This window comes from Nyctereutes procyonoides, unplaced genomic scaffold (genome assembly GCF_905146905.1).
Source record: "Nyctereutes procyonoides isolate TBG_1078 unplaced genomic scaffold, NYPRO_anot_genome, whole genome shotgun sequence".
In the NCBI taxonomy this organism is placed as follows: domain Eukaryota; kingdom Metazoa; phylum Chordata; class Mammalia; order Carnivora; family Canidae; genus Nyctereutes; species Nyctereutes procyonoides.
This window is the reverse complement of record NW_026575028.1, coordinates 1,543,762-1,570,752: the sequence shown is the minus strand read 5'-3', so window position 1 is coordinate 1,570,752 and position 26,991 is coordinate 1,543,762. Positions and strand designations below refer to the sequence as shown.

Sequence of the window (26,991 nt, the reverse complement as noted above, 5' to 3'; positions counted from 1 at the left end):
AATGCATACTTCTCTGCAAATGACTACTTGAAACTTACCCAAGAACTTTGTACCCAGTAAACATTTATTGAGCATTTCTTGCATGTCGGGGAAGCTCCTAGGTACATATTCAGACATAAATAACATCCAGTTCAGACTGAAAAGCTCAGTCTGTCTAGATAAACACTAAATCTAAACTGAATAATGGTACAACTGGAGCCTGCACCATGGTGGAGTTGTGATGTTGTGATACTTTGAAAAAAGGACAAAAGTCAAATCACCTCTCCCTCTAATTAAAATGAAACATGAGAAAACATTTTTTAGACCCATGCTCGATAAAAACTGATTTTGAATAATTTTTTTATTTTGAATAATTTCTAAAAGGAAAAGAGGGAATTAAATGTACTATGCTTAGGCAAATTAATTTCATTTAGCAAAGCTGATCAAATTCCCAAGTGGTCCTTCTACCTTGGGTAGATCTCTATGGCTAGTCAAGGACAGAAACACTCTTCTGCACATGGGCAGCTTCTGATAGACCCTAGAACATAAGATCATATGGAACTTTGCTTCAGAGCCACATCACATGAGCTTCAAACCCATGCCTTAAGTTGCTATGATAACGCCTTCCATGGCAGCAAATTGAGGGCAGGGTGGCAGTGAGTGGGTGGATGTGTGGGGCTGGGGGAATAGGTATAATTTACTTTGCTGATGGCCCTGATGTATTTTTGTGATTTTCCTTCATCACTCCCTCCCTCTCCCTCACCACAAGTCATTGATACCCCACCAGCCAGATGTGACCCAAAGAAATACTGTCCTAATGACAGCCAGGGTGGGAAATGAGAAGAAGCACACAACTGCAACTGCCAATTTTCAGCAGCTGTGTTGTGCTTTCTCCCCTGGGGTGTGTGTGATAGAGCTCAGGCTGGGAACGGAAAAAGTGTCAGAGGTGAAGGAACAATCCCAGGCTCATGGGACATGTGTCTCTGATTTTCCCAGCACCTTCCCAAAATGGCCATATTGTGTGTGTGTGTGTGGGTGGGTGGGTGGGTGTGAATACGCACACACATGCACACCCACGCATACACACACACCTCTAAAGCTTAAACAGCCTCATACTTGGGTATTCCTGATGGAAACATTTCCCAGCCCAATGCTCCTGCTTTCAATTTGTCTAATCACTTTGACCTTTCTATGGCCACTTCTTCCTTTCATCCTTCTTTCCTCTCTCTCTCTTTCTTCTTCCCCCTTCAGCATTCTTCCTTCTTACCTCTGGGCCTGTATCTCTAAGCCCACAGCCTCTCAAATCCCAATGTACTTTAGTTTAAAACATGGAGATGTCGAAATATAAAGATGCCCAGACTTCCCTCAAAGCCACTGAATGGAGAAATTTCAAAGTTAGGCTCCAGTATCTACATTTTGAAAAGTCTTCCCAGGTGATTCTGATGCCCAAGCTGAAATACGAAATATGCCCTAGAAGTCTAACCTATTCAATCTGCAAGGTGCTGCTTTCATGCCACTGGATTTAAACCAATCTATGAAGCTATATTTTCCATGGAAATTGGGGAAGTAGGATCTACCACTCAGAACAATGTATTTCCCTTCAAATCCAAGGGTCAAGTCTAGAGGATGTTGGAAGAAGCAACCAAGATTTTCAAGTATAGCAATGAATGGAAACCCCAGATTCAGATTCACTCTGAACTATCAAACAGCTGGATAGATGTTCCTAGGGAGAGAAACCATTAAAGCACTAACGAAGCAATAGGTTCAATCACTAGATATAGCTTGGGATGGAAGGGATCAAGGAGGTCAACAGTAGCAAATGGCAGACACCTGCCTCCTACTATGGGTAATATCAAATCCATTTCTCTTTTTCTGTGACATCCATTATTTCATCCCATTGTTATCATCTTGAAGAGTTAGTGAACTAAAAAGTAAGATCAAACTTGGCCAACTAATACTTGAGCAGTTCCTCAGATGTTAAAGCTATTGGCCATACATTGGGTCACAGCTCCAACTAGGTGAACAGTTTGTTGAAACATTTCTTTTACCAAGTCTACAGGTGACAGGGTAAGGGGTGGGGGACATTGAGGATTTAGAAACTAAGCCAAAACTCAGTTTGAGGTGTGGTTTCCTTGGGCGATGTCTTCATAAGCTACAATCTCATTTACTCTCAGAATGTCCATGCCTCTTTTAAAATAGAGGGGAAAAGTGAGTAAAAGAAAGTTTCAGTCTTCTTTAGAAGTAGTGCAGCACCAAGACAGGGAAGAATCCAATATTGTATGGCATTACCATTGGTTTCCATTTCTACATTCGAATTTATGAATTTTTTTAACAAACACCCCTAACTCCCTGCATATAATTTAAAAATACTTGTCTTACATGGTTTGAACATGTGCCTTCCTGAAGATAGAAGAGGCTGCTGAATCAAGATGATTTGCAGGATTCTCAGACATTGTCTAAGGACTAGGGTCAGTTTGAAATCCTGAACATTATCCCTTCCACATCATGTCAGTTTGAAATCCTGAACATTATCCCTTCCGCATTGGCCTGATCACAGGTAGCATAAACATCAATCGAGTGTCTGTTCAGTGCTGAATTTGTACTTGATATAGCCCCATGCTCTTGCGAAACAGAATAACATGGCTGCTTGCCCAGGATTTGGAACACCTGGTGCAGGTTGCAGGTGAGACTTGTGGGAAAGAGAGGCAGCACTTAGAATAGGCGTCGCCCAAGAATACATGTTTCTAGCTCTTCAGGAATCTAGATGCCTGAATAATCCTTCACCCAGAGGACTCTACTGATCTCTGCTCACCCAATGCCCTCCTGACCCAGGGCCCCCAAGAATATTTCATATTTAGTGCAGCACAGTAAAAGCACTCAGGTCCAGGTTTTCCTGGAATCACACCCTACCCCACCTACCACCAACATAGTGGGATCACTTCTTTCTGACACCACTTATTGTCCCCCTGCAATTGGTTTCTCCAGGATCAGTTGTTTCACTACTTTTTTAAAAATACAAATTGGACTTAAAAATAAGTCTAGAAAGAATACTTAATGAGAAGTCATATAAAGAAAAGATGTTTAGAATCATAAGTAGTGTCTTTTGTAGCAACTGGGATAGTTTGGGCTCAGCAGGAGACCTTGGGAACAAAATTCTAATGTTTTAACCTTTCATAAGTCAGTTGTCAGTTCCATACTTTGTCTTGTCCCACTTACGTGTCTGGACATGCTGGGAAGATATTCCTACTAAACTCTCTCTCTCTCTCTCTATCTCTCTCTATCTCTCTCTATCTCTCTCTATCTCTCTCTGTCTCTCTCTCTCTCTCTCTCTCTCTCACACACACACACACACACACACACATATACATACCCCAAGATGGCCACTCATATCTGCTCTTGAAGCTGCGGAAACATCTCTCATTTATGACAAAGGTCTTTTGCATTCAGGCAGGTTGATTTGGGCTTTACCCTATTTTTTCCCCACTCCATCTTTTCTTCAAAAAGCCACTTTTTTTTTTCACTACAGAATATAGAAAATGAGTCTCTGAAGGAATCAAGAAACAGAAAAGGAGCTGAGTACTATTTATGACCTAAGAGTCATTCTAAGTGAAGAGCTGGGAAAAAAATCCTCAAGTAACCTAGAAACAGCATCCTGGGCTCTTTAACAGGTATCAGAGCAGAGAAACTGGGAGGTCCTACTTTAGACCCTGCAGTCCTTAACTTCTAATCTGCTTCTGTTAGAGTTCTCCCCACTTAGTGCCCATGCTGTTTTAAACAAAGAAATAAATTAGTGGTTTATAAGTATGTCAAGAAAGAGAATTAGCATCTCTCAAAGCCATTATTTATTTAATTATTAAGTTTTATTTTATTCATTTCACTAGTATTATATGAGTCCTTATTATTCAATAATTCTATTTAACAAACACTTATTGAGTATTTACTATGTTCGTAGGACTAAGTAGGGACTAGGATGGAGGGTTGGGGAGAAGAAGTCCTCCCCTCAAGGAATTAGGATCTAATTGAAGAGATAGAGGACACACCCAAGGAAATATGACTTAGGACAGAACACTACACTAAGGGAGAGCTCTGCATTGGCACAGAACACTTCCAGGAGAGAGGGAAATTTCACTGGCTATGAGGCTCCCCCCTCCATGGGGAAAGCAAGCTTTATAGCATTTTGGGAAATTAGAACTGTTTCTTGGTTCTGTTGAGGGAACCTAAAACAGAACCAAGAAACAGCTCAGCTTCCCTAAAGTGTTCTCACCCAAGGTGTCTGAAAGGCCACCTGCCTAGAGGTACAGTCACAGGCATCAAACTCAAGCCCACACCTGGTGGCTGCCCAGGACAAATAAATGTATCTTCCTTTGGCTGTGAACCAGCTGTCTCCTACACAAGTGTTCATACCTGGGGCTGCCACTCTACTCAAACCCTTCCTGGCCTCCCCTAGAATGTCAGTGCATAATTCCATCTGAGTTCAGGGATTTTCTTTTAATAGATTGAGGAGTTAATTTTGTTGGCTTCCCTTTATGTTAGGAGCCTTCTGCTGTCTTCCACCACATAATGCAGGCTTTTGCTTATACCTTGAGGCACTCACAGTTTTTCCGTGTACAATGACAATCAAGTGCAGGGACAAGAAGGAGTCAAGTGAAGCTTGTTGTCTAGCTTGCTTGCTCTCTGATGGACCCACAGGTGAAAACCCTATGTCCACAGGCAAGGTGACAAAGGTCAAGAGTAGTCACAGATTTTTTGAACCATCACCCTGGGCACTGACATTCATGGCAGCAGCAAACCCTGTCCTCTAATTGTACTTTGTATAAAGCACTGGGACTTTTATGGGTCTATACCTCCTGTCTTTGGTGTCAAGTGATAGCCCTCTTGGCATTCACTGAAAGTAGTTAGTCTTTTTAGATATACAGTGCCTGTGCCACAAACCTTACAGGAAAAAGTGCCATGTCTTGAGAACTCATGGAAATCAGCTAGAATTGAGAGTGGCCTTGATGCACTAGGACCCAGGAGGTATTGTTCCTCCTATTTTTTCTTTTTTTGTGAAAAAAAAAATGTTGGATTTGAAGGTTTAAGGTTGAGGTTGCCCTCAAGGAATTAGATATTGTTTTTAGAAGGTTCTTCTGTGTTTTTCATTTGGTATTACCTTTGGTCTGTCTATGGATTCTTGGAATAGTAAGTTATGTGTTTCAGCAAAGGCTGAGGTCATCCTGTTAGTCCTTGGGCCTAGAGGCTGCAATGGCTGCTTGGTGGTAGACATCAAGATGCCTAAATATGCCTTCCTTGGAAAAGTCACAAAGCTTCCTTTGTTATAGGCCTAGGAAACATAAAGCTTTAATGGCTTGAGAAAACCTATCCTTTTTTCACCTCTAAATAAGGGTATCAGCAATCTAGGTCATTTTTTAAAAGTACGTCTTTATTTATTCTCTCTCTTCTTAATAGCTCCATTCCAGCTGATTTAAGACATCAATCTCATCACTCCAGGCATTGCCCTACTTCAGAGACACCCAGCATTGTATGCTCTCTCTCCAGTCTGCCCCCAAAGTAGGTGGCCTAGAATAAAGAGGAGAAAGTAAAAGAGAAAACAAAAAGGGGCGCTTTCCTCTCAGGCCAGACCCAGACAGACCCGAGAACCACCTATCGGTGGCTGCCAAGCATTACTTGCTGAGGAAGAGGTGGGGTCTTAGGAACACCTTGGAAGCTTGTTAATCTCCCATCTGTCCTCCTACCTCCTGCCCCTCACCTGCTATTCTACGTCTTTAACCTTTGAAAGAACGGTCCCACAGCAAGAAAGATGCCAAAGCAGAAGGATAGGACAAGGGAGAGATAGAGACCATGAGTCTCCTAGATGTGGCCCTGGCTCTCTATGGAATATTGATAGGTCATGAAAATATCTATGGGTCATGAGGTCATCATGAGAATATCAGTGGAATATCTGGGTCATGAGGCTATCATGAGGTGATGAGGTTATCTGTGGGTCATAAGGTTATCACAAAACTCTTTATGGGCTATCTAGGGGCAGTGTGGTTTGTAGCTCCTTCCATTTGAGGTTCTCAATTATGCTGTAAGTCACCCAACTGTGACACAAATGAAAGGACACCCAAACTGAACAAGAGCCCAAGGAAACCTCTGAGATTCATGGGTTTGTTGACTTGAGAGAGATACGTGGCTCAGGGAACTGTATTTTCTATGAGGTTAACTGTTCATAAATTTAGGGTTATGAGGAACCAGTCAGGAGATATTTCATTCTAAGGAAGTTGGTTGAGTGCCAACCAGCCCTTGCACCCACTCACCATCTACCCAGGCTCCAGAGGCAGCTCTGGGAGGGTGCACTGCAGCAAGCATGCCTCCAGGTTCCTGTCTGTCCTGAGGAAGGTAAGGACGTCTGAGATCCAGGGCGAAGCAGGAGAACTGACTCAGAACAGGCCCCCATTGCCACTGTTGGGAAAAGCTCTTCTGGGATTAGCACAGAGCAGCTGGTTGGTCAGAAACATGGGGTCCATGCATCCATGGAGTTGTATGCACAGCACCATGGGTGTGTGCCTTTTCTCAAGGGGGAGTCCACAGCTTCCCTCAGCTCTTCCTGACCTCCTCACCCTCCCTAACTTAGGCAAGAGGAAAGGACTCTGATTTTCACTGGCAGGACTTAACCTGAGAAAGGAAAAGCTAGGACACTTAGAGGCTTCATGGACTTAGATCCAGTTTCCATGAATGCCTCCTCACAGATATCTTCTCCTATCCAGGGCTGTTTTTAACCCTGTCACTCTTACTGGCACAGAACACAATGTCTTACACACAGTAGGCACTCAGGAAATACTATTGAACAAATGTGGACTCAAATGAGACCACTGCTAAGAATAGTGAAAGGCTTATATCATTGTTCCTTATAATAAAACGTGACATAGAGACCCTGGGATCACATGGCCATCCTTACAATCATTAAGTGCCCTATGGTTGGCTAGCTGTCCGTCATGCTTTTCTTCTCCCTCACCTCATTTCATCAGTCCCTCCCTTCTTGTATGGGTGCAGTTTTCTTTTTCTCCTCCTGGGTGATTATTGGACTTTCTCTTCCTGATGATGGTTACTGGTTTTCCCTCTGTGAATTTGGTTTCCTTTGCAGCCTTGGTTCAAACATTTACTTTCTGGTTAAAGGAGGTTCCAGGGTCCCTTGTGATGGTAGCAGAGTCTGACACATACAAACCTTTCTGCCCTGCCTTTCCTAACAACTGCTGTTTTGCTGGGTATTTTAGTCCTCAGCCACTGGGCAAAGCCTCCATTCCGGAGCCAGGATGGCTTTTCAGCTGTAGGTTCTATTTTTAATAACTGCCAAGTTCCTAGGAAACCCCCAATCCTGTCACAGGCTCACATGGCCTCTGGGCTTCCTGCCCACTCCTGCACTCCTGCCTTCAGTGGCCTCATAGTGCAAGGTTTACCCAGTCCTGCCTGCTCTGGCACTTGCTTACTTCTCCAAGCCTCATACAGCCACTCTGCCCCTTGCACTTCTATAACCCTGAATATTTATTCTTACAACTGCATTTACCACCTCACATTGTAGCTGCCTTTTATTTATCTGTCCCCATGCTAGCAAGGGCTTACTATTTATGGCACATATCAAGTTCATTCATTGACCCAACATTTCCTGAGCATGTGTGCCATGTGTTTCCAGTCCCATGTGTGAGGCACTGTTTTTGGAGCTGGGGATTCACCAGTGAACAAACCAGATCAAAACTACCTGTCCTCAGGGAACTCACATTCAAGCATGGAACACAAACACATAATAAATAAATAAATAAATAAATAAATAAATAAATAAATAACACAGTTAGAAAGGGATAAACACTCTGTGGAAAACAGCAAGAATATATGGAAATGGGAATGTTCAATAAATTCATGTTGAATTGAATTGTATTATGACATGGTTAAGTGGACATATGTTGGGTTTCTTCCTTTGCTCAATGACTCAGTTGAGATCCATGATACCCAAGCCCTTAGCATAGTTTTTTACTCTATGCCACGGCCACATTGGCAGATTCCTCCAACCAAAATATAGTAACCCCTGATAAGTAGTATTAAATTTGAAAAGAACGTTTCAGGATGTAACACTTCAAACCAGTCCAACAAGGTAAATCTCCCAGTACTTCTCAATCTTTTTTACTCACAGCACACAGAGAGTATTTGTCCAGCATCCCTAGGTACATGTGTAAGGTTTCTTGGAGGCTGAGAAGCCCTGAAGGCTGAGGGTGGTACTATCCCAGCACACATGTAACTCATTTGAGGCACCTGGCTTTAGAACTACCTGGGTGATTATCACACAGTTATGAGGTGTGCAGATTTGGGAGAAATGGCCCTGGGGTCTGTGTTGCTAACAATTCTTCCAGATGATTCTGATTCTGGTGGTCTTCAGATCACACTTTAAGGAACACTGCCATGCAACAAAGCAGAGACAGGTAGTGAATCACAGTACTTGTGTCCTTATAGTTGAAGTTGAGAGGTATGGAGAATAGTGCAAATCAGTGGTTCTCAGACTCGCTGTAGGGCTTGTAAAAACATGGGTTGTTGGGCCCACTTAAAGAGTTTCAGGGAAGGCAGAGTGTGTGCATTTCCAAACAGGTCAGGGCCACACTCTGAGATTCACTAATGTCAATCATTTGGGAAGCTTGTATATTAAGAACTGGATTCCTGTAAGGCAATTTCACAAGGACAGAGTCAGGGTTCATTTTAGGAAGATAAGACTAAATCCTGTTTAGTCAGAAAGCTTTAAAAGAAATAGATTTGAGAAACTAAATCAGAACAAACTTCCAGTTTGATAAAAAAAAAAAAAAAGGCTGCTCTGTGACTTCACATCACGTTTATACCTACCCTCCAGCCAGCTATGCGCTGCTAAATGTTTAGCCACCTGTTTAGGGGCAAAGGGCAGAGTGGGGGCTGATCTACGTCATTTGCCCACTCTGCCCGCTGTGGCCAGTTCTGGGCTACCCTAGTGACGTCACTGAACATGGACCTGCAAAGAGCTACGGGGTGGCTCTCCAAAGCCCAGAGGATCCAGCTCTGGCACACTAATGCCCCCAGCTACTGCAGGGGTTTGCCACCTGTCAGAGGCCACCTCCATTATCCACTTAGGTACTGGTCACAGTCTCCAGGCTACAGGAAATGTGGTTGCAGGACAAGAACTATTCTCTGGATGAGTAACCAAAATTACTGTCCCTCCTGGGCTGTGGCCCTGCGTGCTCGTGGAGCACGAAGTTTGGCTTCTAAATTCTGGGCCCAGCTCAGGAAAGCCCCTTAAGAAAGGCTCTCCTTCCTCATGCAGGCTCAAAGTTTCTGGGCCTCTGGCTCTGTCAGGAAGAGCTGGGACACTCCTGACACCAAGGTTAGGCTGCCCTAGGGGACAGTGGAAGATTTAATACCACAGAAACCTCACTGACCTAAAACCATCCTACACTGAAGAAATCATTTTTTAGGTGATCCACCTTATTAGACAAGTAAAAACATTGTAGAAATCTTTCTGTTCCAGAAAATAAAACAACAGACAGTGCTAGGAAACATTGCCCTGCATTCAGTGCCTGCAAAGATCCCTTAAGGTCCAGGGCAGGGTTGTGGGGAAGTGTTTTGAATATTGAGGGTGCCAGAGGTGACCTTGGATCCTGGCTCAGCCTCGCTAGTCTCCTCCTGTTCTACCCACACCCTTCCTGCCTGCCTCCTCACTTTAACTCATTCTGCTCTCTCTTTCCTAACCTGCCTTCATCTTTCCAGATGCAGGACGCTATGGGCTATGAGTTACCCTGGGTGTATTTTGTCAGTCTGGTCATCTTTGGATCCTTTTTCGTTCTAAATCTGGTTCTCGGTGTGTTGAGCGGGTAAGCTGACTGTTTCTATGTATTCTTTACAATGCAGCCGAGCAAGGTCCCAGGTCCCACTGTATCCATCACCAGGGTCCTCAGAGATGGGATCCTAACAGGCCAGGAAAATCAGAAAAAAAAAAAAAAAGTCCCCATTCAACCACAGATTCCAACCCATTGGCCAGGCAGGCTATTTGGCCTCTGATTTGCAACTAGAGGATCCCTGGGTCCCGGCACTGTTTGGGTCAGTGTCCAGGAGCCGGTGATGGGCACTTGGCCATGCTCGGCTGCTGAGTGTGCCTCACTAACTATCATTCCATTCTTCCAGGTCAATGATGCCGTAGGAAGGGACTGGCCCTGGATCTATTTTGTTACACTAATCATCATAGGGTCATTTTTTGTACTTAACTTGGTTCTCGGTGTTCTTAGCGGGTAAGCAGGACCAAGGAAAAAGGTCTTGATTTTATTTTATTTACTCTTTCTGCTATTCCTGGCTTTATTCTTTTTTCTGGCTCTGATGAACCTGGGATAAAAGGGCACCTCAGGAGCCTTGAAGTGAATGTCCTTGGCCTGGCTGGACAGAGGATCAAATGTACAAGGATTAATTAATCCATTGGTTTGGGCTTCATGAGGAGACACTTAGGCCTACCTGTCTCCTGCTACCTCATCCAACCCCCTCCCACCCTCAAGCAGCTATTCAGGTAGGCAGGATACTTCTCCTTCTACCTGAGAAGCTACATGATAAGACCCTTGAGTTGAAAGGGTTTGGCAGGAGGGATTGGAGGGAAGATTCATAGATTGTGCTTTTAACACATGCCATAGCCTTGCCACTAAGTACTTGCCTGATTATAGTTGGTGGCAGGCTAACAGTAAAGATTTCAGATAGCTTTTATTCAGTGTCAAATGGGCTGGGGTAATAAGAGTTTGATTGAAAGTATACATTAACAAATACAAACTAAATAAAATTCTCTCTGATTCTAATTCAAGACTCTTCAGTCCATGTCTAGTATGCCCCTTTTCTGAATGGAAATGGCTCTTAGCTGTTCAAAGCCATAGATTATTTGAGAATAGAGGAGATGAAACATACCTTCCTTTAAGTTTATCTACTTAGCTTCAAGCATAAAGTTTGCCTAATTCCAGCCTTTGCTCCAATGAAGTTAAAAAGTGGTAGAAATAGCATATAATGGGGGCATCAAGCCGCCCTGAGGATGGCCTCTTTGACACTGTGGACTCACTGAGCCATTCCTCAACCTACCTTCTTCATGAGTCCACATCAGCCATGCCAAGGCCTAGCACCTAAATGCTCCTAGTGATCTGCTCATGGGTTACCTACTCTGCTGCCTTTGCTACAAGGGGGAGGGGGGACAATCTACTTCTGCCTTGCTCAAGACAGGTCAGCTGCTTTGAATAGCCTTTCCTGTGTCTCCAGGGACATTAACGCTGAGAGAAAGTCAGACATGACAGGAATGATTGCATTTAATTTTTACCAAGTACATAGACTGGGAACAGCTAGTCCTGTCTCCTGCCGTAGCCTAAGGCCATGCAGGAGCATCAGATTTAGTCATTGGGATTTAGTGAAGGAAAAAATCTTCTTCCACCCTCACTGCTTCCCAATGGTGGGTGGCCTGTTAGGGACTTTGATGACACCATGCCTTTTGCCAAGGTAAGGCCACATAGGAAACTAGAGTCTTTCATCAGGGGTAAAATGATGAAGATATTAGCTGCCTGGAAGGTATAAAGGTTTTCATTTTTGTGTTCCAACACAAGAAAATGCCCCTGTGTTTATACGTAAATCAAAGCATTGAAAAAAATAACTTCATCACTCCCACTCAAGACAAATTTGAATATCTCAGCTCTGCACTTGCTGGATGCATAATGTTGGGCAACTTTACCTTTTTAAACTTCACCTAGCCATCCAAAAAAAAAATGAGGATAATAATACCAACTCATAACTTTTTGTGATGATAGAGGGAGATCATTCGTGTAAAATACTTGGCATATAGTAAAGTGCTCAATAATGGTACCATCATGACAATGATTATTGTTTACTTGGTGCCTGTCATAACTGGAATTATTGAATAAAATCCTCAACCTTTTCTTTTTAAAGATGAGGGAAGTGAGCCCAGAGGTGACTTGTGTGTTGTCATTGTGCTTATAAGTATCAGAATGAGGACCAGAATGCAGACACAGCCTAGACCCCATCTTCCCATCACTGTCCATTGAGGATACGTTGAATGAACTTGAACTGTAACATAAGCCAGAGCCCTGAACCTTAAAAAAAAATGTGATTCCACTTTCTTCCCCAAGAGATTAAGAACAAATCTAAGCAAGTGAAAATCTTCCCAGGAATCCAGAGTTAAGAATTAGCATGAGCCCATAAAGGACCCTCTTCAAGCAGAGTATGTGCTCACAGTCACTCTTGGCACACCCTCCCCAGTAAAGTTGTCTTCCTGGCAGAGAAGTCAAAGGCAGCAGTTGCTGATGTGAGAGAAAAATCATTTTGAAGACCATGTTTTGGACCAACTCAGTCCCTTTGAGATTGTGTGTGTAAAAATACTTAGACCAAAGCCTGGCATGTAGTAACACTCCAAACATGAATAGACTCTGAACAGGAATGTTAAGGCTTTCAGACTTTAGAACTATGAGCTCTAGAGTCCATACATTGGTCTCTGTGGGACACCTTCCCCAGCACCTGCTCCTTGAGTAGAGTTCCCTGAGAGGAGCTCCCTGCTCCTCACAGCTCTGGATTTGCTGATGGACCATCTCCAAGGTTTCCTGGGCTGCAGGGCATATCCTCTGCATGGACAGAGAGGTGTCTCTGGGCAAGCATCTCCCCTTCCTGGTTTGAGGAAGCCGGTCAAAAGTTCCCCAGGCACTGCCCTGGATCCAAACAGTAACAAAACCTGGAATTAGGCTCTTACTGGCTAACCATGTGATGGCAGTGATTTCAGTTTTGAGTCAGCATCTTGATCAATCAGGACAATAACATAAAAGTCACCACAAGAATGCAACAAAACCCCTACTGATTCATCAGTAAGAATTCTGGTTAAATCAACCTTCTAAAAGCAACCAAAAAGCTCTCAGAGCTCCATGAAATTCACTGTTCCAATGTTAACATTAACAGAAACCAGCGTCCATGGCAGGCTCAGTGCATGGAGCTTTTGATGGATAACTCTCCGATGCTCACAACAACCCTATGAGCTAAGTGCTATTTATATCTCCATGTTATAGAGAAGAAAATTGAGTTTCAGGTGAGGAAACTACCTCAATTCTTACAGATGAAAATGGAAGATCCAGGATTAAACCCAAACAATGTAAATCCATGGCCTCTCTCTCTAACCTCTATGTTATACTGTTCCCAAACCATTTTAATGGTGTTAACCCATGTTCCTAAAAATTAGAGTCAAGAAGTGTGTGTGTGGGGGGGGGTGTAGTAAAGAGCAGCAAGTGAACTGAGGAGGAGCAAGTGGAGCAGGGAGGAAGACAGAAGCAATCCATGGGATGGTGGTTGGAAACAGCCACTGGGAACAGGAAAAAAACCCAAGAGGAAGCTGCAGAGCCACCACTCAGGAGGGTGCAGTAGGGCAGGGTTGTTTAGCAGGGCTGGTGGCCCTGCAAATGTTAATAGTCTTTGAGAGAGAGCAGACCCCTAGCTTGGTAGAACTACAGCCTTGGAGAATTTTGGAACTGGAGGGGCCTGAGACCCCACACCTGTCAACTAAGAACAATATTATTTTACAGTCCAACACAGTAACTCATCCCCTCATAAATTATGTCCTTCAGTCACCAAGGAAAGATACTTTCATGAAGGAAAGATGACACTCTGTAAAGCAGAACGTAAATATTCCAAGATTTTAGTCACCAGAGGATTAGGTAACCCTTTATCTGGAACATTCCCGTATCTAAAACATCTTATTCTTTATGAGGCCAGATAGAGTCAGTGTGAAGAATATATATCATGGGATTTCTCAAAATTGTTTCATGTTCATTATCTATTGATCCTCACAAGCCACAGGACTGGTATTAGTACACACAAGAATTAGATTACATTTGCTTTTCTATCCAACCTATTAAAATGAAAGCAGTGACAAAGAGATTCTTGAAATTGCACTTAAGCTATAGTCAGGTAAAAGTCTGTGGACTCTGGAATCTGGTCACTTTTTGTTTTAAATTATTGCAAACAGAGGACTTCAGACATGTGCCTTCAGTATACAAGGAACTCAGAATCTCTTAGATGGATAGTCATCCTGCCCTCTTTCCCACCAGGAGATGGGCTTATCTCTCTCCCTAAAACAACAGGTGGCTTGGTTGGGAAGCATTTTGCAACCTGAAAGCATAACCAGACCATGGCACTATAGTTAAGACACAATGTGTAGACCGAGAAGGAAGCAAGAAATGCCAGGACGTGCATTCTTTGTAGGTGGGAGCAGAAAAGACAGCAACATCTATAATCATATTCATTATCTGTGTAGTTGTATTCCATGAGGTCACTATGAACATGAATTAATGAATACTAAACCATTACTCTTTTTTTAAATTTCTTTTCCTTTAAAGATTTTATTTATTTATTCATTAGAGACACAGAGAGAGAGGCAGAGACACAGACAGGGAGAAGCAGACTCCTCGCAGGGAACCTGATGCTGGACTCAATCCTGAGACCTGGGATCACACCCTGAGCTAAAGGCAGACAATCAACCGCTGAGCCACCTGTTGTTTTAGGGAGCCACCCAGGTGTCCCTAAACCACTACTCTCGGGAGAAATACAGAACAAGAATCCTATGAGCCTTTAGTCACAACAAGCCTTTTTTTCAAGCAATCAATACATAACCTTATTTTATGTGTGTTTCTGTTTAAAGTCATCTTATTTAGTATATATTGTTGATTCATTAACATTGAGCTCATGGCCAACAGCACTATAACTGATGCCTGAACAGAGTTTATCTAACACATGTATTTTTTTCCCTAAGGCACACCACAACCTTCTCACACTTAGGAACACTAGACAGCACTTTAGCAGTTCAGCACTGTGCTTGGGGGCTATTTTTAACAGAAAAACCACCAACAAAAAGTACAGAAATGTGAACAACATGGCACTAAAGAGACCATAAAAAGTACGCTTGTTTACAGTATGAGAACTGAAACAGAAAGGCAGAGTGTCATCGTGTTTAACCTTAGCTGGGAATATGACTCCAGTTTTTTGCCCTGCTGCACATGTCTGGGTTTGACCACAAAGGCATACAAGGATCGATTTGGGAGTTACAAATAAATTTTAGCAAGTAAGTAAATTCACAAATACAGAATCTGTGAATAATGAGAATCAACTGTATTGATCATCAGAGGGCCTAGAGCCCCAGCCTTTTGTATTGATTGGATCTTCCACACACAGCTCCCTCTGCATGTTTTACATTACTGAGCCCTGGCCCCCAGCTCTCGATTCTACTCCTCATTTTTCATGTTGGCCATTGCTGGCAGGAGCTGTGCTCCTGCCTATGACAAATCCCATGGCTGTGACTGACTGTCTAGCCAGCTCTTGGTCCCTGGGCCCAGCACAGCCTGTCAGGCTGGGGCTTCATGTCTTCATTAGCTCAGTCCTCAGAGCAGGCACATGGCTGGCATACAGGTGAGGAAATAAAGAGAGCCACATACCACCACCCAGCAAATCCCATACTGCATGGAGTCTGGAGAAAGAAACTTGGCTCACTTTCCATCCAGCCACAAGCTGAGTTATATCCTCACTCCATAGGAGCCAATGGGAGCCAGCAGGGCTTCAGATCCAACCCTGCCTCTTCTTATTCCCTTCAAACCCCCAACACAGCCTCATTTTCTTTTCTCCTCATAGATGTCTATGGTAGTTCCTCAGGGTCTTAGGGAATGGATGATGAACTTTCATTCCACGGAGCAGAGGCTGGAACACAGGATGGGGTCAATTGCCCCTACTGCAGTTTGATCCCAACCCTATTGTCCTGACTCCAGAAGCAGTATGGGTAGTTGTTATATAACTAGGATTTAAGCCCTCTTTGAAATAACCCAAAAGAGCTAAAATGAATCCCCAAGCCCCCTCCACAGAAAAAGAATGGAGAATGCAAACGTATGTGGGCAGGAAGATAGCCGAGGGAAGGGTCCTGGAATTGCAGTTGCTGGAGTTAATTTGCACGGGGAAGGAAGTGTTGTTAAAGTGACTGTCTTCAGAGAGCAAATTCACAGCCCAGAGGGTAAGACCAGATATAGGCGATCTATCCATGCTCATACCCAACAGCAAAAGGAAGGAAGGAACAAAGCAAGGCAAAGCTTCTATCTTCATTTGGAGTTGTCAATCTGGCCCCTTTCCCTGGCATTAAACTCCCTGGGAGGGAAACGAAGGTACCTGCCAGTTGGCAGGAAGCCAGAGAAAGAGCAAGTTCAATCCAATTAGAATTGAATTCAATCAAACTGAAGAAGAAAATTCCATCCAAAGCAGAGCATCATTAAGATAACAGTTGAAAAAACTCATTAACTTGAGAGCTGCCACATCTCCCAATTACAAAATTCCCTAGACCACTCCCATTCCTAACACCTTTTTTTTATATAAATTAATTTTTATTGGTGTTCAATTTACCAACATACAGAATAACACCCAGTGCCCATCCCGTCAAGTGTCCCCCTCAGTGCCCGTCACCCATTCACCCCCACCCCCCGCCCTCCTCCCCCTCCACCACCCCTAGTTCATTTCCCAGAGTTAGGAGTCTTTATGTTCTGTCTCCCTTTCTGATATTTCCCACACATTTCTTCTCCCTTCCCTTATATTCCCTTTCACTATTACCTAACACCTTTTTTATCCATAAAAATGGTGAATGCTAAAAAGATGTGCAGCACACACAAAATGGAAATACTAGATAGTGGTTATGGTGATAGAGCCACCCCTATATGACTGAATGGATTCAGAAGCTTTTGTCCTCCTATGATTTGTTGCTGTGCCCTTCCTTCCAAGGTGCATTTCCTTAGGTATGACTTGTGCAAGACATTCCTTCAAGGTGGTTTCTACAGGCTTCTACTCTGAACTAGGCCTTTACTGGGGAGAGAAGGAGGAATCATGTCTCTATGAATTAACCAAGATGCTCAGTGCATGTCACACACATACACACATGCACACACACACCATTGAGGGCCCCATTTCCCATAAACTGAATATCAAAGACTAAAATGCTCCTAATGTACCTGTTTTGGAAGAAAAGACAAAGACTTGCTTTGAGAGTTGAGAACTAGCCTTCTTGATAATTATGTTCTGCTCCCAGCCCCTTCCTGTTCAGAAAGTGAATTTGAAGTCAGAGAGAAAATAAGGACAAAATCAGAAAATAGGAAAGAAATACCCATTCTGTCAGAAATTTTTCAATAGGACTTTCTTCCAGCAAATCCCAATCCAATTCCAATTTCTACTCATTATTACTTTAAACTGAATGCATCATTTAACTTTTATATCATCTTGCTTTTATGTATTTTTCCAGCCTGATTAGATTTTTTTTTTTTAACTAAAAGGGCAGCCCCCAGGACATTTTCTTGTGTTTGGAGTCCTCATTTATCTCCTTGTGGGGAAGAACTTTCTCTAGATTAGAAATCCTTCCAGGCATATTAAAAGTGGCAAAACAAACTCTAGTAATAAGAATGGGGTTTGAGGTAGTTAAATCTCCTGGGCCTTAAATCAGTGGTATACTGGTAAATATTTACCAGTTGGCTCTTTGGTGGGGAAAAAAGCCCTAGTTTGTGGCATTTGCCAATTTCCGTGGTGTAAATATTCCCACTACACTAATTTCAAGCCACAAGGAAACATCAGTGAAGCTAGAGCAGTGAAGAGCCATGCGCAGTGGGATCCTAGGAATCAGTGTGGGTGAGTGGACTTCAGCACACCACTGGCCCTTAACGCCTTTATCACCCAGAACCACTTATGAGGTTTTCCAATAACCACTCAATTCTAGGCAGAATTAAAATGCACGATCCATAACTGTCATGGAGGGTTTTTAGTGACTGTTTGAAAGGGGTTTCCAGGTCACTGGAGAACAGTTGTTACTAAAAGGCAAAGGCTGTGACCATGATCCAAGAATAAGGGAAGTGGACTTTATCCATCGCTTTGTACTCTGGTAGCCTATGTCAAGAATGTTCACTTCGGTGACTTTCTGTTTATGTGAGAGTAAAGACAAAGGCTAGGATGAGGAGAGAACACTGTAGAAAGCAGGAGCAGGTGGGCAGGTCTCCTGTTGTGAAGAATTAATCCCTTTGTTTCTTATCTCCATCTCTCCTTCCTGCCCACCTGGCCCTTCTCCTCCATGTTCTCACTCCCCAGAGAGTTTTCCAAAGAGAGGGAGAAGGCCAAAGCTCGGGGAGATTTCCAGAAGCTTCGAGAGAAGCAGCAGCTGGAAGAGGACCTAAAGGGCTACCTGGACTGGATCACCCAGGCAGAGGACATCGATCCTGAGAATGAGGATGAAGGCATGGATGAGGAGAAGCCCCGAAACAGTGAGCAGCCATCCTGTCTTGGGCTGGGCTCTGGGAGAGGGCGGAAATGGGCCAGAACAGTGAGATCTTCTACCACTAACTTGTTCTTACAGTTTGTCTTCCTAGAGCAACACTCGATATACTGATTATCTTTACTGCTCATAGAAATTAGTCACAGATGTGAAATAATTGCTATTGACCTGTAAAGCCTCACATCCTTTTTAGAATCTAAAGAGTCTAAAAATCAGTTGAGATTTTGCTAAGATGGACTCTTTCTTTTTTTTTTTCTTTTTTTCTTTTTAATCGCACATCCTCCTCTAGGCTCTAACTCTTTGGGTGGAGAGCAGATTATGGTCTTCCCATTAAAGTTTTAAAACCCCTATTTTTTTTAAAAGATTTTATTTATTTATTTATTCATGAGAGACACAGATGGGGGGGGGGCAGGGGAGGCAGAGACACAGGCAGAGGGAGAAGCAGGCTCCAGGCAGGGAGCCTGATGTGGGACTCCATCCTGGGTCTCCAGCATCACGCCCTGGGCTGAAGGTGGTGCTAAACCGCTGAGCCACCCGGGCTGCCCTAAAACCCCTATTACGTAGGAATGTGTATACATATATATCCTAACACACATATATAAATGTGTGAGTCTAGTTTCTTGTCCTTATGAACAGGCATTAATTATGCCCATTATGTTCAAACTCCCCAGTTGGCTTCTATGTGTTTCTACTCACTAGTAACTGAGTTCTAACTGGGAATCTGGGAGAAAAATCAGGTGGAGGTAAAAGGTGAAGGAGACAGTCAAATATGTGAATAGAGAACAGAACCTGTGCTCTTCATTTCAAAGACTGATTTCATACATCTATCAACTGTTCCCTTTCTGATAGCACTGATCAAGGTGCAAATACAAAATTAAAACACATAAATAACAAGAGACTCATAACAACACAATTTAATAACATAAGGAGACCTTAAATGCTCTACTGAGTAGTTTTGAAGTTGGAAGACAACACCTTTGATGGATTATCACAGTGAGCAATGATGCCATTGAGGGTCTTTCTGGAAAAATGCCTGGCAGCTTGTATTATACTTGCTTGTATATATTATTGCTAGTATATATTATACTAGCTTGATGGTACTGTGGAGTAGTTGATTCATTTGTGAACTGACTAGTATGGTGAATAAATAAGTTGGCCTGTGAGTGACAGAGAAGCTTTCCTCTAAGTCACAGGAATTGGCATCTTGGCTCATCTCTTCACCTTAAGTCAGGGTGGAGCCCCTAATTTATGATTAACGGTGATGAGTATGCTTCTTACCATGTTATTAAAGATGTGCAATGTCTACTACTTACTTAGCAATTCATTGTCATCCACAGAGATATATAGTTATTCTGTTCTCTGGCTAAAGCAAGAGCTTCCAAGGAGAAATATGCTGCTTCTCTGCCTTGCTCACTAAGTGAATAAATTCCAGGGAGTTCCCAGCATGGAGTATCCTTTGCTGCTAGAGCAGATCACATTGACAAGGCCCATCTACCCACATTCTGGCTAAGCTTTGGGAAGAGCATACTGAATGCCTACCCCAATGGACAGGGTCTCTGCCAAATTTTCGTAAGCCCAAATATGGATGAAATTGGACTCTGGAAACTGTTGTGCCTCTCACCTTGTACTCTTTCTCCATGGCTGGAGGAGACCTTTGGGTCTGCTTAATGTCCTCAGCCAACCTGTCCTAGAAGGATGGAATGGGAACCTGACTCCTTCAGTTGTAGAGATGATGGTGGAATAGTTCTAGGGGATGGACCAAGGGAATAAGTATCCAAAAAAGCAAGATATAGAGAGTAAAAATAGACACTTGCAATGAAGTGAATGTAAAAGACTTAGGAATGGAGCCAGAAAATGGGTCCAAAGAGCTGTCTATTGGGGAAGTCCAATTACAAGCAGAGTTGATGTGATTTAATTATTAAGAAATTGGCAACCTAAGAGATCTACAGAAAAGGCAATTTTATGACTTAGGAACTATATTCTCTTCTTCAGAACTTCATAGTTTGCCCTTCAAAACAAATACAAGGGGAGAAATGCTGCTACAATTTACATGTGGGTTTCAACTAAAGTAGTATCTTAGCCTTTGAAATTGTTAAAAGATTACAGTTAGTATATTTTTCAGTTCTTTTAACTTCAAAAATTAAATAGTCTTTTAAGAAAAAAAGATATTATTACTCTTCATCGATGGCTCTGGCAACTTCTGGGCAGAATCCCCGTCAGCACTCATGAGATGCCACACGTAGTGGGCACCGGTAAGACAGAGTTGGCTCCAGCACGGGAACAGTTCCATGGCACATTCCATGGTAGCTGGGCTTACCTAGAGGGAGCCCAATTACTCATTTTTTCTAGGAAGAGCTACAAAACCACTGAGGAAGAAGAAACAGGGGTTGAGAAGACAATAGAGATGAAAGGACATAGTTGGGAAGCATTTCTCTAAGTTTTAGAGTAAATGATGTGGCCAGTAAAATTATACAAAAAAAATGTATTCTAGTTCATTCATTCTTCTCTTCTTCCCTCCATCTATCCATTAAGGGGCAACTCTCTGCCAGGCACTGTTTTTGGCACTGGGGATATAGCAATGAACAAAATAATCAAAACTCCTTGCCCTCATGGAAATTATTTCTAGTGGGGAGTCAGACAATAAATTAAATAGTATGCTAGAGTCTCCACAAATATTGTGGAAAATGATAAAATAGTGAGAGAGAGACAGAAGTATTGAGTGGTGACCAGGAAATACCTCACTGAGAAGGTAACATTTGAATTAAGACTTGAAGGCAGTAAGGAAATGAAACATAGATATTTGGTAAAAGAGCATTCTAGACAGAGTTAATAGCCAATGCGAAGGCCTTGAGGCAGGAAGATGGCTGACATAGAAACAGAAGGGAGGCTAATGTGACCAGGGAGGAGTGAGTAATAGGGACAGTGGTAGGAGATGAGGTCCAAAGTTAACCAAGAAGTAGATCATGAAAATCATTGTAGGAACTTGGATATTTACAAGAGGTGAGTCAAGAAGCCACTGGTGGCTTCGAGCTGAGAAGTGACATGGCCTACACATATTTAATGGGATCCCACCCCTCACAGACATGCCAGCTAACATTTGCAGAATGAAATGAAAGTGAGCAAGGGTGAAGTAGAGATCCAGGTAGGAGACTACTGCCTCAAGAAGTGATGTTGCACTAGCCTGGTAACATGAGGTGGTAGTCAGGCTCCAGAATGGCATCATTTGCTGATATATCAGATATGGGATGTGAGAGGCAGAAAAGTCAGGGACATCCCACAGCAATTGTCCTCAAAAGTGGTAAGATCAGAATCATCATTTATTTATATAGGGAAGATGGTGACAGGAAAAGATGTCAGGGCAAGAGTATCAGGAAAACCATCTTGGGCCTTTAAGTTTGAAATGTCCATTGGACTTCAAGTAGAGATGTTGAGTGAGCAACTGGGATAAATCTGAGTTTGGGGAAAGGTCTGGGACAGACTTATAATTTTCAGAGTCAGCATTCACCTAACTGTGATACGAGGGCATAGTGTAGACAGAACTGAGATGCATCCTAAGAACCTGGGCCCCAGTATTGTTGGGAGACAGGAATGATGAGGAAGAACCAGCAAGGGAGACTTAGAAAGGCATGGCCACAAAGACAGGAAGAAAAGTGAAGGAGGGTCCATGTTGAGGCCAAGCAGGGTGAGCCCTGAAAGCTTGAAAGTGGATCATTGGGCTTACCAATGTGGAGGTCATCAGTGGGTGAAATGGTGAGGCTCAAAGCTTGAGGGCAAATCAGAGTCTCCTTTCATGAGTCTCTTGAGTCTAGATACTTCACAGAATGGTATCAAGCATTGTTTGCAGACCTCCTACTGTTGACATGGCCATGCTGTCAACCATCTAAGAGTTTCCAGAAAGGAGAGAGGAGACTCAGGCAATCTAGGCTGCCTGTGGCCCTAAAGAGGCTAGGATCCAAAGGCCAGCCTTGCATTATATCTCCATCTATAGTCATTTTATTTATTTTTTAAAAGATTTTATTTATTTATTCGTGAAAGACACAGAGAGAGAGAGAGAGGCAGAGACACAGGCAGAAGGAGAAGCAGGCTCCATGCAGGCTCCACCTGATGTGGGATTTGATCCCAGGATTCCAGGATCACGCCCTGGGCCAAAGGCAGACGCTAAACCACTGAGCCACCCAGGGATTCCCTACAGTCATTTTAGTACTAGGCATTGCCTCTGCAACTGCTTACAGACAGCCCTGGGAAAAGGAGAAAATGACACTCAAGAGCCATCTTAGAACCAATAATAAGAGGAGCAAGCAAGGGACATGCTTGTGCACTATAGCATATTTAGCAGACAGCCACATGGGTCTTGGTCTCCAAGCCCTGCTCCTCTCGGGGAAGAATTAGGGTAATGTGGAGGCTTGCGCTCCTCCTGGATGCAGCAACGAGCATCTCTTTTGAAGGCACCACTTATAAAACTATCATTGCTGCACAGAGCCCATTGTCATCATGAGAGACACACTGCTCCAAAGGACAAGGCCAATTTTCCAGCTTCAATATTGAACCTGATAGAAGGCCAGTCATTAGAGAGAGGGAGCCATAGAGAAAGAGATAAAGTCAGACATTTCTTTCTTTTTCCTCCTCAAGATAAAAAAATGCATTTATTAAATATCTATCCATATGGGCATCTCTGTATCATGTCATTAAGACAATTTAAATGCATTCTCAGCCCTCTAAAGCTTGCAGTCTAAGACAGACATTTATGTGGATGAGCATATAAAAGACAGACAGACAATAGAACCAAAACATTGAATTTCCACATAGATAAGCAGTATTAAATATTTACACCAGTGGTGTTCAGTTACATGACTTGGGAGCCACTTTTGCAATCATCATTAACTGACAGAGCTGCCTGGCTGCCACATGCCCTGCAGAGTCTAGGATAGCATATTATTGAAATACAGAAATATAAGAGCTCTCTTATGAGAGCTGCAGGTTGCCCACAAAAGGGCCCCATGTGACTTGAGAGCAGTAATCTGAATATCACTGATTTACATTATATACACGTCAAGGGCATGTGCATCATTATTTCAACCTTTTTTTTTTTTTTACATTTTAATCAGTATAATCAGTATTTACCCTAGACTTGACTTGTGGTCGGGGATTACGGCACATCTAGATTTCTGTGACAGAATCCCACCATGCATCTGGCTTTGCAATCATGAGAAGAAATACTAACAATTGTCTTTTTTTTATTCCATTCCTATTTTGCACCCTTCCATTATTACATGTTGGAGGACCATCCTGACCCCATGCCACTCCGTGAAAGCAAACTCTGTGCAGACCCCATATATCTCTTGTCTTCTGCATTAATTCCCAGCTGGTCCTAATCAGGGTCCTGAAACCTCAGTGGTGGAATGTGGCCTTAGAGATAAAATGAGGTAACTAGAGTCCAACATGGGAACAACTCACCTCAGCTGATTATTAGAGAGGGCAAGACTCAGAGCCAGGTCCCCTGATTCCCTATACAGGACTCTCTCCACCACACCATGGTGCTCCTCAGAGAAGCCTTGTCAGACAACTCTGGGCAAAAGCCCTCCCTAATCGTCCCTCTGTGTTCCCATGGCATTTGGGGTGTGTTCCCCTCTTTGCATGCCTGCTACTATGAGGTTCTCAGCCAGCTGCCCTTAATTCACCCTATGTCCCTACTCCCTGACAAAGCCCTGGGCTTAGAAATATTACTGCCCATATAAGTCAAGTGACTTACAAAAGTTTGTGAATGCCCATCCATAAGCCAGTTTTGGCAAAGCATCGTCTGCCCTGCCCTGGGCCGATAGAACAGAAAGGCTCAGACCATTGCCAGACTTGACTAACTTTCTCATTCTGCCTGTTCTGAAGTGACTCTCTTGTGGCATCACTAATGACTCCCTTTCGGAGTGCCTTCATACACACATCTGCTCTCTACTAGCTCTGAATCATGCTCCAGTCTTGCAAAGTGCCATTTGAAGCTCAGCAAAAGGGCATGGAACCCCTGTAAACAAGCATAGTGGCTAGGTAGGAAGATTGCAGTGTCATGGGAAGGTACGGGCTCTTGAGGAATGGCAGAGAGCTGTTCCCTAAAGATGCTGGTGACTAGTAGGAGCCGCTATACCCTGGGGCTCTGCAGTGAGGCTATTTCATGGACTTTTCTGGCTCTGGTATTAATCAGTACCCCTGGGTGGGGCCCCTGGACCCAGTATCTTGTGTAGTACCTCACTTGGGGGATCAAGTCATAACAGAGACCCAGGTAGCCTTTCCACCAGTAGCACATCTGCCTTTGGAGCACAGTCTGGCTGCTGTGCTGTCTGGCCCTGCAAGTTTGTAGATGGTTCCAGCCTGGAGAGCAATGGAGAGCTACCTGAGGGATGGTATTGAATATACAGTGAGAAGTTAGGCATGTCAATCTCAGGGAGCTGCCGTATATTTCTTAAAGCAAAACCAGTTTGGGATAAAGCTTGCTTACTTTGAGCTGTTTGGAGACCACAGCAGCCTTCTCAATGAATGAAGGCTGTATGCTTCTGGAGGAATGGAGAAGAAAACACCACATAGCATTTTGACAGACACTGATGGCCTGCCCAAGCCAGGCTTAGGGCCCTGTTCCTTCTCTGGAGGCATCTATGCACCCTTCCCTACCCCATCCCCACCACCACTCACTCAGGGAGACTCCCAGTTTATAGTGCCCTCTCAAGACAGAAGGAAGCTTGCTGCATCCTTGCAGAGCCCAGGGCTCCGTGGTGATGCAAGCTGTAGATGGACAACAGACACACAGGGCTGTGTCTTTAGAGGGGCTCATGCCAAAAAACAGTTACACCCAACAAGCTCCAGAAGACAAATGGTTACATTTATGGTGAGAAATATAGTCAACACCAGCTGAGAAATGTACCAGAAGAGGGCTTCCTACACCTTTTTAGATACCTGCCTTTTTCTTGGTTTACTTTACTGGCTAATGCCCATGGCAGCAGGCACCCAGCCAGGCACATGCTAGGCAGTGCTGCAGTTTTCCAGGGATGCAGGATTACCCACCAAGCCACCAGATCACTCCTGCTGCTCTTGCTGTGTGAAGGGGACAAGTAGGAGCTATTTTCCTGGGAACACTGGCCAATCACATGCCCAGCAGGGACAAAGCAAAGAGATTGTTAGCTCTTGAAGGACCAAGCAAAGCCAGGATTTGTCAGTGAGGCCTCAGGTCTTGGAAGGCCCCCTTCTTCTCCAGTGCCTAGGGGAGGGCATCCTCTGCCTTCCAGCCAGGGTCTTATCCCATCCAGTGTCTTCTGAGCCTCTTCTGTCTCAGCAGCTTCTCCATCCTCTCAGCTACCAGGTACTAGACTAGAAGAGCTTCTTCTTCCTCTCTCTCCTCCCTCCTCCTGTGATCCTTCTTTCATTCAGTCAGCCACCACATCTTATCAGTTGTTCCCCTTCACTCACCCATAAAGTCCCACCACCCTTTCCCTCCTCTTCTCTCCACTTCTCTTCCCCAAGGTAGCCACCTCGCTGCTCTGCCCCCGGCCCTACTTCCACACACCATGCATGATGTAGAGGAATTTGTATTTCTAGAGTTGACATGTCAGTCTTCTGCTCAAAATCTATGAATGTCTCCCCACAGATGCAAAATAAAGCCTAAACATCTTGTATCTGTATTCCCAGCACCTCTGATCTATCCCAGTCAATAGCTTCAACCTATCACTCCCTCTCCCCTTCAGCAAAACCAGACTATTCTTGTTTTCCAAATAGGCCTGCTACTTCATTGCTTCTGTACTTCCATGCATCTCTGCCTAGAATACCATCTCCCTCCTCACCTACTCACCTGCTCCAACCCTGCCTATCAGCTCATTACCAGAAGCACATTTGCAGTCCTCCCAGACTCTCCCTCTCAGGACAGGTACTGCCAAACACTCTCACCTCACCAGTGCCTTGCCTTGCCTCACCAGTGGGAGTGGGGCTGGATCAGCCCTCTTGTCATACAGAAAGCCTTTGAGAAGCAAAGACTATGTTTTTCCAACTTCTTATTCACTCTCCCACTTAGCATCCAGGACAGTGATTTATATTTAATAGACATTTCCCCCTCCAAAAAATATTGAAATGAATTGAATTGAATCCAGCTCTGTGGATTAAGAATATTAAGGTTTTACCTACTTGGCCAAATACCCTTTGTCTAGTCTTAGCCATACTCACAGTAGGCCTTTGAAAAATGTATCATCATTGATAGTGTGGGTAGAAATTATTTAGGGGCTAAGAAAGTGAGCCTATAAGAACAATTGGAAGGACCTAAAATCATAGATTCACTGAAAGAGAAAGCTGGATGGTCAACAGAGCAAGAAGGTGAGATCCCTCACTCCCACATTCTCCCTCTGAGAGGGAGTCATTGTTCCATAGCTTGTGCTTTTTGGGTTCAGAGATTGAATAGTGGACACATATCAGTCCTTTATGGGCTTTCCTGGTAGAGGTAGGACAGGGGTAAGGGCATGACAGGGGATATGTCTTTTCCTTGCATGCAAGGAGGGTGGGGAAGACGTAGATTGTCTCATTATATCCTCCCCAAGATCATCTTACGTGGTGGGGACTCATATCTTCATTTTATGGATGAGAAAACTGAGGCTCAGAGACAACCTTGTTCATGTCACACCCTGTACATTGCCCCTAACCTCAGCTAG

General features: G+C 43.7%; 1 protein-coding gene across 1 annotated transcript in view; it reads left to right on the top strand.

Moving 5' to 3' along the window:
• The window catches only part of CACNA1C (calcium voltage-gated channel subunit alpha1 C), a 754,651-nt gene that overhangs the window by 537,788 nt on the left and 189,872 nt on the right, over nt 1–26,991 (top strand). The window contains 2 exon segments of the mRNA XM_055315403.1: nt 10,150–10,253; nt 18,136–18,308. Coding sequence (XP_055171378.1) covers nt 10,150–10,253; nt 18,136–18,308 — 277 coding nt within the window.